General features: G+C 33.6%; 2 protein-coding genes across 3 annotated transcripts; one reads left to right on the forward strand and one right to left on the reverse strand.

Moving 5' to 3' along the window:
- Positions 1-586: 586 nt before the first annotated feature.
- Positions 587-10,222, forward strand: LOC148307075 (uncharacterized). Of its 2 annotated transcripts, none has more exons than XM_088263963.1 (6): positions 587-891; positions 3,595-3,950; positions 6,246-6,435; positions 6,708-7,039; positions 8,413-8,508; positions 10,013-10,222. In XM_088263963.1, exons 1-6 carry the CDS (start codon positions 794-796, stop codon positions 10,090-10,092), a joined length of 1,152 nt encoding a protein of 383 aa, XP_088120089.1. In that variant the 5' UTR covers positions 587-793; the 3' UTR covers positions 10,093-10,222. The 2 variants fall into 2 exon arrangements, with proteins under 2 accessions (XP_088120089.1, XP_088120091.1); XM_088263965.1 differs by having other exon boundaries at positions 587-678.
- On the reverse strand, positions 9,965-13,542 carry LOC148307076 (m-AAA protease-interacting protein 1, mitochondrial-like). The gene is made up of 4 exons (XM_088263966.1): positions 13,117-13,542; positions 12,823-12,987; positions 12,207-12,325; positions 9,965-11,680 (listed from the first exon to the last, which is right to left on the reverse strand). Exons 1-4 carry the CDS (start codon positions 13,456-13,458, stop codon positions 11,542-11,544), a joined length of 765 nt encoding a protein of 254 aa, XP_088120092.1. The 5' UTR covers positions 13,459-13,542; the 3' UTR covers positions 9,965-11,541.
- Positions 13,543-13,579: the final 37 nt, after the last annotated feature.

Here is a 13,579-nt window from a genome sequence, read left to right on the forward strand (position 1 = left end):
AAATTTGTTTTACCGTTCTTTCCTCACTCATTCGTTCTACATGTCCAAACCATCTCAACACACCTTTCTTAATTTTATCGATAATGCTTATCTCAGCTTTGCATTCTTTCCTTATTTCACTATTCGCACATCTATCATACATCGTTTTGTTACACATTCTTCTGAGAGATCGCATTTCGACTGCATTCAGTCTACTTTCATCCTTCTTTTGCCAACTCCATGTTTCACTTCCATACATTAGAGTTGGAACCAGTACTCCGTTGTGCACTGCCAGTTTAGCTTCCGCTGCTGTGTTTTTACTTTGAGAATTGGGAAATCGTTTGATTTTAGCACGACTATTTTATGAGGGTAGTTTTTTATTGTGATTGTCAACTTTACTATTTTAATTCAAGAAATCTTAGAGACCTTATAAATATTTAAGTGTTGCCATAACACCAGTACCCATTCAATTATTTTCTACCCTTTTTTGACAGAATGTACTAATGTTACTTACAAACAAAAATGTGTAAACATAACGCGTAGGTGTCGCTGTATGTATATGGACCATAAGACAATGAACTAGAAAAACGTTTATGGAATATAATCTGTGCATCCGTGGTTTATGGAAACGACTGCACGATGGAAAGTTTGACAGCTGTCAGAATTGGTTAGAATAATTCCATTATTTCGCTAAAACTAGTAAGATTTGTTAATTACTACATCATATTCATTTAATTAGTAATATATTGTTAATTAACGGTGGGTGACATGTTTAACGGTGTAAATAAATTTATATTAAATTTGATATAAAAAAATGTCACTGCTTCAAAATTTACCTTATCAAGTGTATAATGATCTACTGCAGCGGACAGATGGTTGGGCTCTAAGAGTGGCAGAAATTAAGAATCTCAGGTAATAACACATTTATTTCGTTTGTTTAAAAATCGCGAGCTATTACTCGGAAAAAAAACAGCAAAAAAACTGAAGGCAAAGTTAAACCTCACTTAATTACCCACTCCTTTATCCCGCCTATTCACCTTACTATTATCTCACATAAGTTGAGTACATATCTATCCCTGAAAATGATAAGGTTTCAAAACGGGTTGGAGAAAAGTACCAAATAATAATGTGGCTAAAAACAAAGTTTTAGTTTATGAAGTTTTATAAAATGTGCCACAAAGTATCTGCAAAAAACATTCAAGAAAAAAATATCAAAATTATACATATTTGCTTACTAGAAATTTGAACAATATACCACTGGATAACTTGAACAATACTGAAATATTATATTTGCTAATAAAACTGGGATTTAAGCGTCCATAAGGTTGTATTTTACGAAAATATCGCTTTGTGTGTAAATTATCCAAATTTATTATTATTATTTAATCTTTCTGTTGACTGGGGCAAGTAAACATTTTTAGTTACTTTTGTAAATGAACTATCAAAGAAGTTTAAAATTGTTGACATCATAACATAGATGAAGAATAATACGGAAGTCTGGGCATTTACAGGGTTAAAAACCGTCATAGGCTCGGTTAAGTGATCACTTTACACACATGTAACATTCACCAATTCTACCCATGATTGACAACCACACTACTCAAATTTTTGAATAATAATAATAATAATAATAAAACCCTTATCCGCACCCCAATGGTGCATAGGGCACTGTGTCATATAAACGCAGTGTTATCTTGATCGTTTACACATGAAGGAAGGGTGATCAGCCCTCCGCTTCAGGTACCAGTCCATGGTAATATTGAATAAATATTACAGTGAAAAAATCACTTATATTTATTTTACCCCCCTTGGGAATCGAACCCGAGACCTCCAGAACGGTAGCCGAGTGTGCTGACCATTACACTACGGAGGCGGACTTTTGAAACAAATTTTTGAAACTCCTTGATATATTGATCAAATCGTAACACAGTAAATGTAAGTTCACAACAGCCATCTTTGTTGTCATAGGGAAAGCTTTTATTAGGCAGAGACTCTTTCACGTACGGAAGGTCCGAATCCTGGATTAAATTCACACACTTGAGAGTCGCCTAAAAACACAATTTAATTATTTTTTATGTAGCTTATAATTTGACCAGTTATATTATTTACATCATTTTGATTGTGTCTAAACACTTTCTCACAAATCTGTTCAAAATACGTGTGTCAAGTGATGACGGTCGTAAACCCTGTAAATGGCCATACTTCCATATTCTTCTTCATCTATGTTATGATGTCGAAAATGTAAAACTTCTTTATGAGGAGTCGAGATGTCAAATCTGTAAAAAATAACTCCTAAACGGAGATAATCCAGATTTGTGAACAAGTATTTGGACACACTCGAAATGTTGTAAAGAAGTTTTATTTTGATATTGTTTGGGTTAATGTCGTAATACTTACAACATTTTGAGTGTGTCCAAATACTTGTTCACAAAATCTGGATTATCTCCAATTACAGGAGTTATTTTCATAATTTTTTTTGACATCTCATCAAAGATGAAGAAGAATATGGAAGTCTGGGCATTTACGGGGCTGACGACCGTCATAGGCTGGTTTAAGTGATTAATATCAAATTATAAGCTTAATAATAAAAATGAAAATGGTATTTTCTGGCGTTTCTCATGTGTGTGAATATAATCCAGGATTCGGATCTCACATACTAATATAAGAGTTTCTGCTTAGTAAAAAAGCTTCTTTACATCTCACCAATAGATGTCTCTAGTGAAGTTCTAGTGATTCAAGAACAAAGTTTCTAAATTGGTTCATATATATAGAACTTCCAAGAATTTGAGTAGTGTGGTTGTCAATAATGGGTAGAATTGGTGAATGTTACACGTGTGTAAAGTGATCACTTAAACCAGCCTATGACGGTCGTCAGCGCCGTAAATGCCCAGATTTCCATATTCTTCTTCATTTTTGATGAGATGTCAAAAAATAATAGTCGTAATACTTGTTTATTAAAGTGGTATTACACAGAGTACGACGAATGATAAGGAGAATGCTATATTACGATACCACAAAGTTAACAATGCTTTTAACCACCCGGCCTTCGGGTTATTTTCAGGCATATTTTTTTATAAACAAGCAAAAAAAATCACAACGTTTGTTGTCACGAAATGGTGTCAGGTATGAAACCTGACAAAAATTTGTCAGTGTATCCGGTACGCATTAAATATTTTTTGAACAGATATCTTTTCTTGTAGGTCATACGGGTTAGCGCGGAATGGTGAAGAAAAACTATGCATTTTATTTATTGATTTGGCGTTTAATTTGTAGAACTCCATTTTAATTTATGTATTAATTTAAATCAAACACAGATTTTTTGAGTCTACTAAGTTGTATTTTATTAACAAAAACATATAAAAAATTATATTGTGACAATTGTTTCGCCTTGTTAGGGCATTATCAAATGAATTCGTTTGATAATGCCCTAACAAGGCGAAACAATTGTCACAATATAATTTTTTATGTATTTTTGTTAATAAAATACAACTTAGTAGACTCAAAAAATCTGTGTTTGATTTAAAATTAATACATAAAAAACTATGCGTATTATGTACGTTCGTATGTGTAGGGCGGTTAATATACAAAATATAATGTCGTAATATTCATTTCCAGAAATGTACCCGAGATGAACACCGCGAAATTTGTGATCAACGCCTTGGACAGGAGGGGTTATTCGGTAGGGAAATTTTACAAACTGCTGGACGAGTGCCAAGTCCCGTGGCAGAGCGACATCACCCCCCTGCCCGTCTTGCAGTACTCCAACCCGACGGCCAAGGTGGCCATACTGATAGGGAATGCCGTCTACGTCAACTGGTCGAACCTGGTCACCCCCGTGTCCGACTGCAGAGTCCTCGGCGACATTCTAAAGTCCATGGGGTTTATCGTCGTTATACTGGAAAACGTTAGCAGCGACCAGCTGAAAGAGGCGATCGAGTGTATATGCTCTAAAATACCACCCAACTCTTACAGTAAGTTCCCCGGACCTAACCTAACATAATTTTTATTTTTTTCAAAACATATTACATACATAAGTCATATATCGTAGTCGTACAGGAGAAAGTGACCAACTAACAAAACGTAAAATGTTCAGGAGGGCCATTTAAGTCACTTTTGATTGGCAACAAAATAAACATCAATGCATTTAGTCATTTTTAACAAATGAATATATTGTACTTCCAAGATTAAAATCGCTTTGGGAATTTTACAGGGCAATATTGAGCTAGTAAGATATCAAATAGTCAATAATCACGTTTTTGTAATAAATGCACTTGGTCACTTTCTCCTGTATGACTACGATAAACATATAATATTCCCGATGGGTAATTTCTATTTCTCATTTTGGGACATGGGATTAAGTTTAACAAGATTGGAACACAAATAATAAAGTAGCAAAAAAGTTTTTTTTTTAAATAATCAAAACTAATACTAATACATGGCAAAATATAAAAACAATAAACAGGTATAATAAATAGGCATAAGAAGCATATTTAAAAGAAATAAATGAGAAAAACATAAGGTAAGAAGCATATTTAAAATAAACAAATGAGAAAATATAAAAAATGATAAAATATAACAAATGAGAAAATATAAAAAAAAAAAACAAAGTAAAAACAAAATAAGAAAATATGACTAATCACTACATATATATATATTTCCATAAAGTACTTTTTCAGATCATTTATTTTGGACCCCCGAATGGGTTTTATTTTATATATGTTAGGCAGCTGGTTAATTTGGGTATTGCCAATATATTTTAAGGACCTTACTCCAAATTTAGTAGTGTTTATTGGCTCCACATGTATTTTGTTATGTCCTTGTTTATTATAATTATGAATTTCTATGTTAAAAATCGGTATGGTGTTGCTGTAAGTCATATTAAACATTATTTGAAGCATTGTATTTGTAATCTCATAAGTTGGTAGAATGTCAAAAGGTATTATGTTAGTGCTCAAATAAATGTCTTTTACATGAGTGGTGTACGGTAGACGAAATATATTTCTAATAGCTCTATTTTGTATAAAATAGAGCTATTGAAGTGAATTTGTCGACGTTCATTAGCAAATTACCTTCCTTGCACGCATTATACTCGTACACCTTTGTCACCAACTAATATTTGATGTTGCTCCAATATTGGAACCTTTCAGTTCTTGCAGGCAATTATCCTTATATTGATTATTTTTAACAATATTAACACACTAAGGGCAGGAAAGGTATTACTACCAGTTGGGTCGATTGATGCTTAAGAACGGGAAGGGTATTTTACCTTCTGTGCCGGCCTCATTTCAAAGTCAGAAAAGAATGAATTATTTAATGTTTTTATATGAATATTATGTACCAATGGCTTTGTTAAGGTCTTAACTATAATAATTAAAAAATCCCTTACCGCACCCCAATGGTGCATAGGGCACTGCTTCATATAAACGCAGTGTTATCTCGATCGATTACACATGAAGGAAAGGTCATCAGCCCTCCACTTCAGGTACCAGTCCAGTGTAATATTGAATAAATATTAGAGTGAAAAAATCACTTATATTTATTAAACCCCCCTGGGAATCGAACCCGGGACCACCAGAACGGTAGCCGAGTATGCTGACCATTACACTACGGAGGCGGACATAAACTCTTAACTATATGCATACAAAGGTCTAGACTATATGTATACAATTATCAAAACCCATCACCAGTGCTCCACAGGCGTAAAAATCACCCATCCTTAGTGTGTTAATATTATTTATTATATCGGACACTGGATTATTTACCCTACGGATGAGATGTCAATTTAAAGGTGTCTCAGCTTGATATGACTTTTATATGAAAGAAGATGGAAGTCTGAGCATCCCAGGACTTGGACCTGACTGGATTAAGTACACTTTATACAATAGTGTAACATTCACCATTCTCAAACTCTTCTTTCATTAAAAAACAATAGACGCTTCGTCTCAAGTTTAGACACCTATGTATTAGTATTCTTCTTCTAACCCTTATCTGCACCCAATGGTGCAAAGGGCACTGCATTGTATTGACACAATGTTATCTAGATTGTAAGTAACTTACATAAAGGCAAGGTGATCACTCCTGCGCTTCAGGGACCAGTCTAGGGCAGTATTAAAAAAGTAATATTGCCTACGTATAATATATATTAAAATATGTCATCCATCGGGTGGATAATTCTGTCTAATAGAATAAATAATAAAAATGAATATATTTTATTGTTTTTTCTTCTGATTTTCATATTACGTTTATTTATGAGAGCGTTTTTTCAGCTTTGGTTTACTTTGCCGGTCACGGGTTTGAATTGTGCGGTGCCAAATATATGTTGGGCATTGAATGTCCGTCGGAAAGGTACACGGTCCAAAACGGAGTATCCGAGAATTTTATAACAAAACATGCTTTCGGTAGCAGACCTGACCTCTTCATTCTTCTCCTAGATATGTGCAGAAAACCACCAGATAGGTAAATATCTTGCACGTTAACATTTTGTAATACATTGTTTGCGGGATCACGAGACTTGAAAAGGAAATGAAAAACTTGAAAACGAATGTCGTTAGATAATGCCCTAACAAGGCGAAACAATAATCACAGTATAAATTTTTTATGTGTTTTTGTTTAAATACAATTTAGTACTCAAAAAATCTGTTTGATTTAAAATTGATACATGACTTAAACTTACGTATTTACTGAAAAATTAAAAATTTGTTTATGATTTTTTTTAATCTCTGTTAAAGGAACCTAAACCCAGACATATACTCGAACATACCGCCGTTAGAAGAGTTCCTCCACAACCGAAATCTTATTATCGGATACGCCACATCTCCGTTCATGCCGTCCTTTGAGAAGCTGTGCTGCGAGTCCACCATCTCGCAGTCCCAGCACGACGGCTGCGAGAGCCGCTACTCCAACTCGTGCGGCCTGGACAGCGAAGACCTCGGGAACCGCCCGACCCGCAGGCTGGGGGGGGAGGAGCACCTGACCGGAGTCAGCTTGTACGTGCGACACTTGCAGAGGCACTTGAGGAAAGATGACGACTTCTTGAGTATTTTGGAAATGGTGCATAAAGGTATATTTTACACCAAATTCTTCACTAATTTCATTAATTGATTCAGCAGTCACTTGAGGTAAAAATGTATTTAATTGTTGGGTAATATATCCAAAATAAAACAAGGTTTGTTTGATTGAATTCTACATTTATTTATGTATATGTTAATTTGGACGCGTTTTGTCTGCTTAGGACATTATCACACTCATTTTGGATACATGGACATTTTGGATATATTACCCAACAATTCAATATGGAATTCTACCAACTGTCTGCAGTTACAATTTAAAAAAAATGTATTAATTTTTAATTTAAGTTTTACTTGGTAAATGCCAATATTTCTTAACCTTCCCCTCCCGGCGATATGTATTTACTACAACTCGACTTTTCAAATGAGAATATCAATATAAAATATAATAGATACGGGCTCAGAATTTTTGTATTCCTCTGCAATATAATTATGTATTACATGAAAGTATTATTCATCATCAGCCTGTGTCCGTCCACTGTTGAATGTAGGCCTCCCACATGAGTCTCCATCCTCTTCGATCCTCCGCCTTCCGCATCCAGGTCACTCCCGCTATTCTTCTTATATCGTCAGTCCATCTTGTAGGGGGTCGGCCGATGCTTCTTTTGCCAGTTCTTGGGCGCCATTCCAATACTTTTCTTCCCCATCGACCGTCATCTCTTCGACAGATATGTCCTGCCCATTGCCACTTGAGTATTATAGTATAACTTTATTCATTTGCAGCGACGGAAATAAGTAATATGTAATACATAATTATTTACTTGGTAAATGCCACTACCTAAGAGGTAGTGGCATTTTGCATTTGAAAAGTCGAGTTGTAGAAAATGCACAGAAAGGCGTATATATGTATTTACTACAAGATTCCAATGATTATGAGTGGTGATTTCAACAGTATTTCAAATACTTAGGCAGGGTCAGGTCAGGAGTTGGAATGATCGGCGGGTTTGTTAGGAGATGCATCAATGTGGAAGAGACGAAGAATGTTTGCAAATTGTTGGGTAATATATCCAAAATTAAACAAGGTTTATTGGATTGAATTCTACATTTATGTATGTTAATACGTGACGCGTTTCGTCTTATTAAGACATTATCAAACACTCTGTCCTTGATAATGTCTTAATAAGACGAAACGCGTCACATATTAACATATATACAAATAAATATAGAATTCAATCCAATAAACCTTGTTTAATTTTGGATATATTACCCAACAATTCAATATGGAATTCTACCCACTGCCTACAGTTACAATAAATGTTTGCCAAGACAGAGTGGCATGGTATTTTATTCTTTTCCTACCCCTGCAATTCAGCGGTGTGATGATTAGCTAGTTATAATTGTTATCTTATTTTTTTTTCTTTTTCAGATTTTGCGGATGAGCAATGTGAACAAACATCGTTGCAGAAACCACAAAAGCTTGACAATGTGTCTTCAAAATTTTACTTATCCTGTGAATCGAAAGGTATACAAGAGTTTTATATTAAATTTATTTCACTAGATGTAGTTGTTCATAAGGAACTCTCACAATAGGTGGTATCATACATGATAAAAATAGTTAAGGACATTGGTACCATAAACCAAGCTAGGACGCAAAATGTTGAACCCTCTTCTAGTGGAACGGAAGGCCTCTTGACGACAATCAACAGTTTCTTGCCGTCTCTCGTGCTCTACCAAAAGCCAAAAAAACATTGTACAGATCAGAGTTGGGTTTATGGTTACTTGTGATTAGTATATGACACTAATAAGTATACTAATTAGGGTTGTATACTAATCACAAGTAACCGCAAACCCAATTTCGACCTACAACATTTTAAGTGTGTCCAAATACTAGTTAAAAAATCTGGATTATCTCCAATTACCAAAGTTATTTTCATATTATTTTTTGACATATCATCAAAGATGAAGAAGAATGTGTAAGTCTGGGCATTTACGGGGCTGACGACCGTCATAGGCTGGTTTAAGCGATCACTTTACACATGTGTAACATTCAACAATTCTACCCATTATTGACAATAACACTACTCAAATTCTTGGAAGTTCTATATATATATATATATATGAACCAATTTTGAAACATTATTCTTGAATCACCAGAACTTCACTAGAGACATCTATTGGTGAGATGAAAAGAATCTTTTTATTGAGCAGAAACTCTTTTTATAATACAATACAATGTTTTTTGGCGTCTTGTGCTCTACCAAAAGTAAGCCAATACGCTTATAGCGTCTCCCGCTCTCTACCAACAGTATGTAAAAGACGCTTTTGAGCGTATCCTGCAAACAATGTGTTAATAAGTAAGCATCATGGGTTTAAATAATATTCTTTGAGATTTCTTGTGAAGAGACTTTTACTTACTTCAGGCTTATCACTGGCTTTGACCATTTCCTACAGTTTTTATTGGCTGACGACAATACTGTCATTTCCTAAATGAGACAAAAATTCTAATGCTATAGCAGCCATAACTGTAAATGTGTTGAAAGTTTTTAATTTTAAGTCATGCGGTAAAGCGTAGCAATCGCTCACTCCTTTCAACAACGCCATATATAAAAAAAAAACTTGATTTTTCAGATCATTTTTAAAGTTTAAAAATATAATAAAATGTAAAAAAAAAAAAATATCAAGCCACTTTTAGAACTTTTCACTGTGCATCAGATATTTTTAGGTAAAACCCGAGTGTTTTTCCTCCATTTGAAAAATATTTATTATATTTAAAAAAATAATTAAACAATGCCTTTTCCTCAAAATGCAAAAACAACACTTTCTGCCCTGTAGCGGGTAAATATTAAGTTTAAAATATGCCGCTTTTGCTGGGATATAGTACATTTTCTGGGCATTCCCAAAATATGCACAACTGAAAATTGACAATTTTTGATATATGACGTTGTTGAAAGGAGTGAGCGACATGTAGAAAAAAGCAATTGAAGGCTTTGAAAAACATGTATATTTACAATTTTTATTTTTCACAGGTGACGACTCGTCAGAAAGTAAAATAACAGAATCAATAGGAAGGCTCCACTATCGAGGTATAACGGTGCATCTTCTCTGACTAATATTTCAAACGGTTGTAATTCTAAGGATATAATTGCACTGCACTAATTACTGTTTTAATTGTTTTGTACTTAAAATAAACTATTAAAATTTCGTGGGGATGAAATAAAATGTATATAAAACAAACAGTGAAATTTTATTTCCATTCGTTTCTATTGATGGCCCCTAAGTATAAAAACTAGTACGTAGATGGTTTTATCCCTTATTGAATAACACTAAAATCTCATTGATTGGAAATTAATAAGACCGAAATTTGAAAAATATTCAGTATTAGCAATACCATTTTTAAAAAAAATTACTTTTCCAGAATAATTTGTAATCTTTTAAAAACAAAATAAGTGATCGAAATCGGAAATGTCAACCAATAACTTTTTTTCTCACAATTTTATTTCGAATTTTGAGCGTATTATTTTTCAAAATTCAAATTAAATAATTTTCCAACTTTCAAAAGTTTTCTACGAAAATCATCGGAGGGACTAGAATTTTTCAAAATTATGACAAATTCAAATTACAGTTGTGTGAATTATTGAGCATTTTTTTTTTATGCCCTTTTGTGTCCTAACTATAAAAAAAACGGTAGCAACATCAATTTTATTTTATTCGTTCAGTCATCAATTTGAAAAAAATTTACCTCCTAGAATAAAAGAGAATGCATATTTATTATCATTTTTATTTATTTTATTGCCTCGTTTTTTTTATTAAATTATTTTTATGCTTAGTTTGTAAGTTAATTATATAATTGTAAAAATATGCTCTCTATCAGAATGAGTGAATACTGTTCATCTACACTAACCTCAGGTCACTTAAAAATAAAATTGATTCATCCCAAAGCTTTTAGAAATAAAAGCATATATCGCTCACTCATTTCAAGAATGTCATAAATCAAAAATCGACAATTTCCAGTTGTGCATGTTTTCGGAATGCCAAGAAAATGTACTATATCCCAGCAAAAGCGGCATATTTTTAACTCAATATTTACCCGCTACATGGCAGAAAGTGTTGTTTTTGCATTTTGAAAAAAGGTATTGTTTACTTATTTTTTTTAAATATACTAAATATTTTTCAAATGGAGAAAAAACCTTCAGGTTTTACCTAAAAAGATCTGTTGCACAGTAAAAAGTTCAATAAGTGGCTTGATTTTATTTTTAATACATTTCATTATATTCTGAAACTTTAAAAACGATCTCCTGAAAAATCAAGTTTTTGATATAATATGACATTGTTGAAAGGAGTGAGTGATATCTCCACATCGATTTGGGGATTTTGTGTAATTTTTTATGGCAATTATGGATATAAATCCACTTGCAACACTCAACCTGACATTTTTACGAGGTTTGGATTACAGAGGGACCACCAATGGATATCATTTATTTTATTTACACAGTACGGTTTCCGCAGAAGGCAGCGGATGCATGCGAGACTAATTAGGGGGATTCATTGCTAGGTATTATCGTCTTTTGAAGTCGGCTAATTTGAAATGGTTGACTACATTCACGATCCAACTAGATTCTGCCAGACCCTTTGTGTACTCCCTTATAAAACGATAATTGAGGACAAAGAGCTTTTCTTGGTACTCCGGCTGCAGACTGAAAGAAGAAAAGAGAAAATTATAAATAAAGTGTCAGGTTGCGAAATGCGATCCCTCAGACAGATATGCGGCAAAACGATGCATGATAAGATGTTCGAATGATGAAGGAAAGAATGCAAGGCTGAGTACATCTCAAAGCATTATCAATAAAATTAAGTAAAGTGTGTTGAGATGGTTTGGAAATGTGGAATGTATGAGTGAGGAAAGAACGGTAAAACAAATTTATAAGGCAAATGTAGTTGGAAAAAAAAGCAAAAGAAGACCGAGGAAAACTTGGCCCAATCAGGTACACTCAGACCTCGCATTGCGTCGTTACTGAATTAAGACTCATTTTTGCTGTGCGTCATTGTTTTTTTAAATTGCGTTGGTGTTTTTAATTATTATTCAGAGAATCGATTTAGCTAAGTAAAGCTGTGTAATTTTTGGATGATCAGTACTGGAAAGGTTAAACATGGATAAGTTAAAGCTAAAAAAAGAGATGGAAAAAAAAGTAATAGATTTTTAAAAACGCAGATGTTTTTTACCCTAATGTTAGAGGCGGGTCTTCTCCGGAGTCTGTCATGTTTTTCAATCCTCTCAGCACGTGGAAACACATAGTAATCTCAACCCAGCGCCTATTATCATCCTCAAACATCACACCAACCTAAAAAAAGGGGTAAAAAACAACTTTCACATGCAACATTTTGAGTGTGTCCAAATACTTGTTCACAAATCTGGATTATCTCCAATTATAGGAGTATTTTTCATATTATTTTTATACATCTCATCAAACATGAAGAAGTATTTGGACACACTCAAAATGTTGTGAATAAATTATCTGGTCAAATTATAAGCTACAATGATAAAAAATGAAAATGATATTTTCTGGCGTTTCTCGTGTATGTGATTATAATCCAGGATTCAGACATCACATACTAATAAAAGAGTTTCTGCTCAATAAAATGCTTCTTTTTATTTCACCTATAGATGTCTCTAGTGAAGTTCCAGTGATTCAAGAATAATGTTTCAAAATTGGTTCAAATAAAACTTCCAAGAATTTGAGTAGTGTGGTTGTCAATAATGGGTAGAATTGGTGAATGTTACACTTGTGTAAAGTGATTTTTGAATTATTGAATTCATTGTATCATAATTTGAACTTACTTCGTAAGGAAAAGACAAGTATATGTCATCTCTAATAATGGTTAATTGCTCCCTTTCGGCAACAGTCATTTTGCTGATGGAGTCGTGGAGTTCGTCATATGCTTCTTTGGATACCAGGTTCTTCAGAGTGGAGAAATCACTAGCACCTAATGCAGCCGATATAACCTAAAATTAGGGTACTTTCAATTTATACTACACGAAATAACATTTACTTCACGAGATTTGATGAACAGTCTTCTGACAATTTTTTTAGAAAATAAATTAATTGTTACATTGTTTTATTTGGTTTTTTACCTCCACGGCCTGTTTCGATCCATCTACAAAATCTTCAATCACGAATTCTCTATCCAAGTACGGTCTGATAACGAACGTTGCAAATGTCCAATTTCTAATAGTCTTTATAAAAGATGGCCAGACTACATTTGGAAAGTCCATAAGCGTCGGTAAAGGTTTTATTGCACTCCTGGGAGGCGAAGATTCACAATACAGTCTGAACTGATCGAAATTTGATGTAGAGGTTAGAAACTTGTTATTATTGTAAATTTTGTGATGTGACAAATACTGATTACATCCCAGGAGTCGACCGTATGACTTGAAGGCCCTAACGGGCAATGTAAACCTATTTATTAACTGCATTTTCGCTTTTGAAACACAACTAATTCAAATTATAAAATATGATTATTGCAACAAAACCGAACATTACATATCGCACAATTTGACAGATAAGCCTTCTCGCACACGCAAATTCCAAATGCAT

Source organism: Brachycentrus maculatus, unplaced genomic scaffold, assembly GCF_059751285.1.
Source record: "Brachycentrus maculatus isolate JH-2025_06_01 unplaced genomic scaffold, ASM5975128v1 h1tg000211l, whole genome shotgun sequence".
Classification (NCBI taxonomy): Eukaryota; Metazoa; Arthropoda; class Insecta; order Trichoptera; family Brachycentridae; genus Brachycentrus; species Brachycentrus maculatus.

What these genes read in the sequence shown, in the direction of transcription:
- LOC148307075 (XM_088263963.1), top strand. Translation starts at nt 794, where the DNA reads ATGTCACTGCTTCAAAATTTACCTTATCAAGTGTATAATGATCTACTG. An exon ending in TGCAGAAAACCACCAGATAG is followed by an intron (nt 6,436 to 6,707) that starts GTAAATATCTTG and finishes TCTCTGTTAAAG; the next exon opens with GAACCTAAACCCAGACATAT. An exon ending in CTTATCCTGTGAATCGAAAG is followed by an intron (nt 8,509 to 10,012) that starts GTATACAAGAGT and finishes TATTTTTCACAG; the next exon opens with GTGACGACTCGTCAGAAAGT.
- LOC148307076 (XM_088263966.1), bottom strand. Translation starts at nt 13,458, where the DNA reads ATGCAGTTAATAAATAGGTTTACATTGCCCGTTAGGGCCTTCAAGTCA. An exon ending in GATCGAAACAGGCCGTGGAG is followed by an intron (nt 12,988 to 13,116) that starts GTAAAAAACCAA and finishes CCCTAATTTTAG; the next exon opens with GTTATATCGGCTGCATTAGG. An exon ending in ACTTGTCTTTTCCTTACGAA is followed by an intron (nt 12,326 to 12,822) that starts GTAAGTTCAAAT and finishes CCCTTTTTTTAG; the next exon opens with GTTGGTGTGATGTTTGAGGA.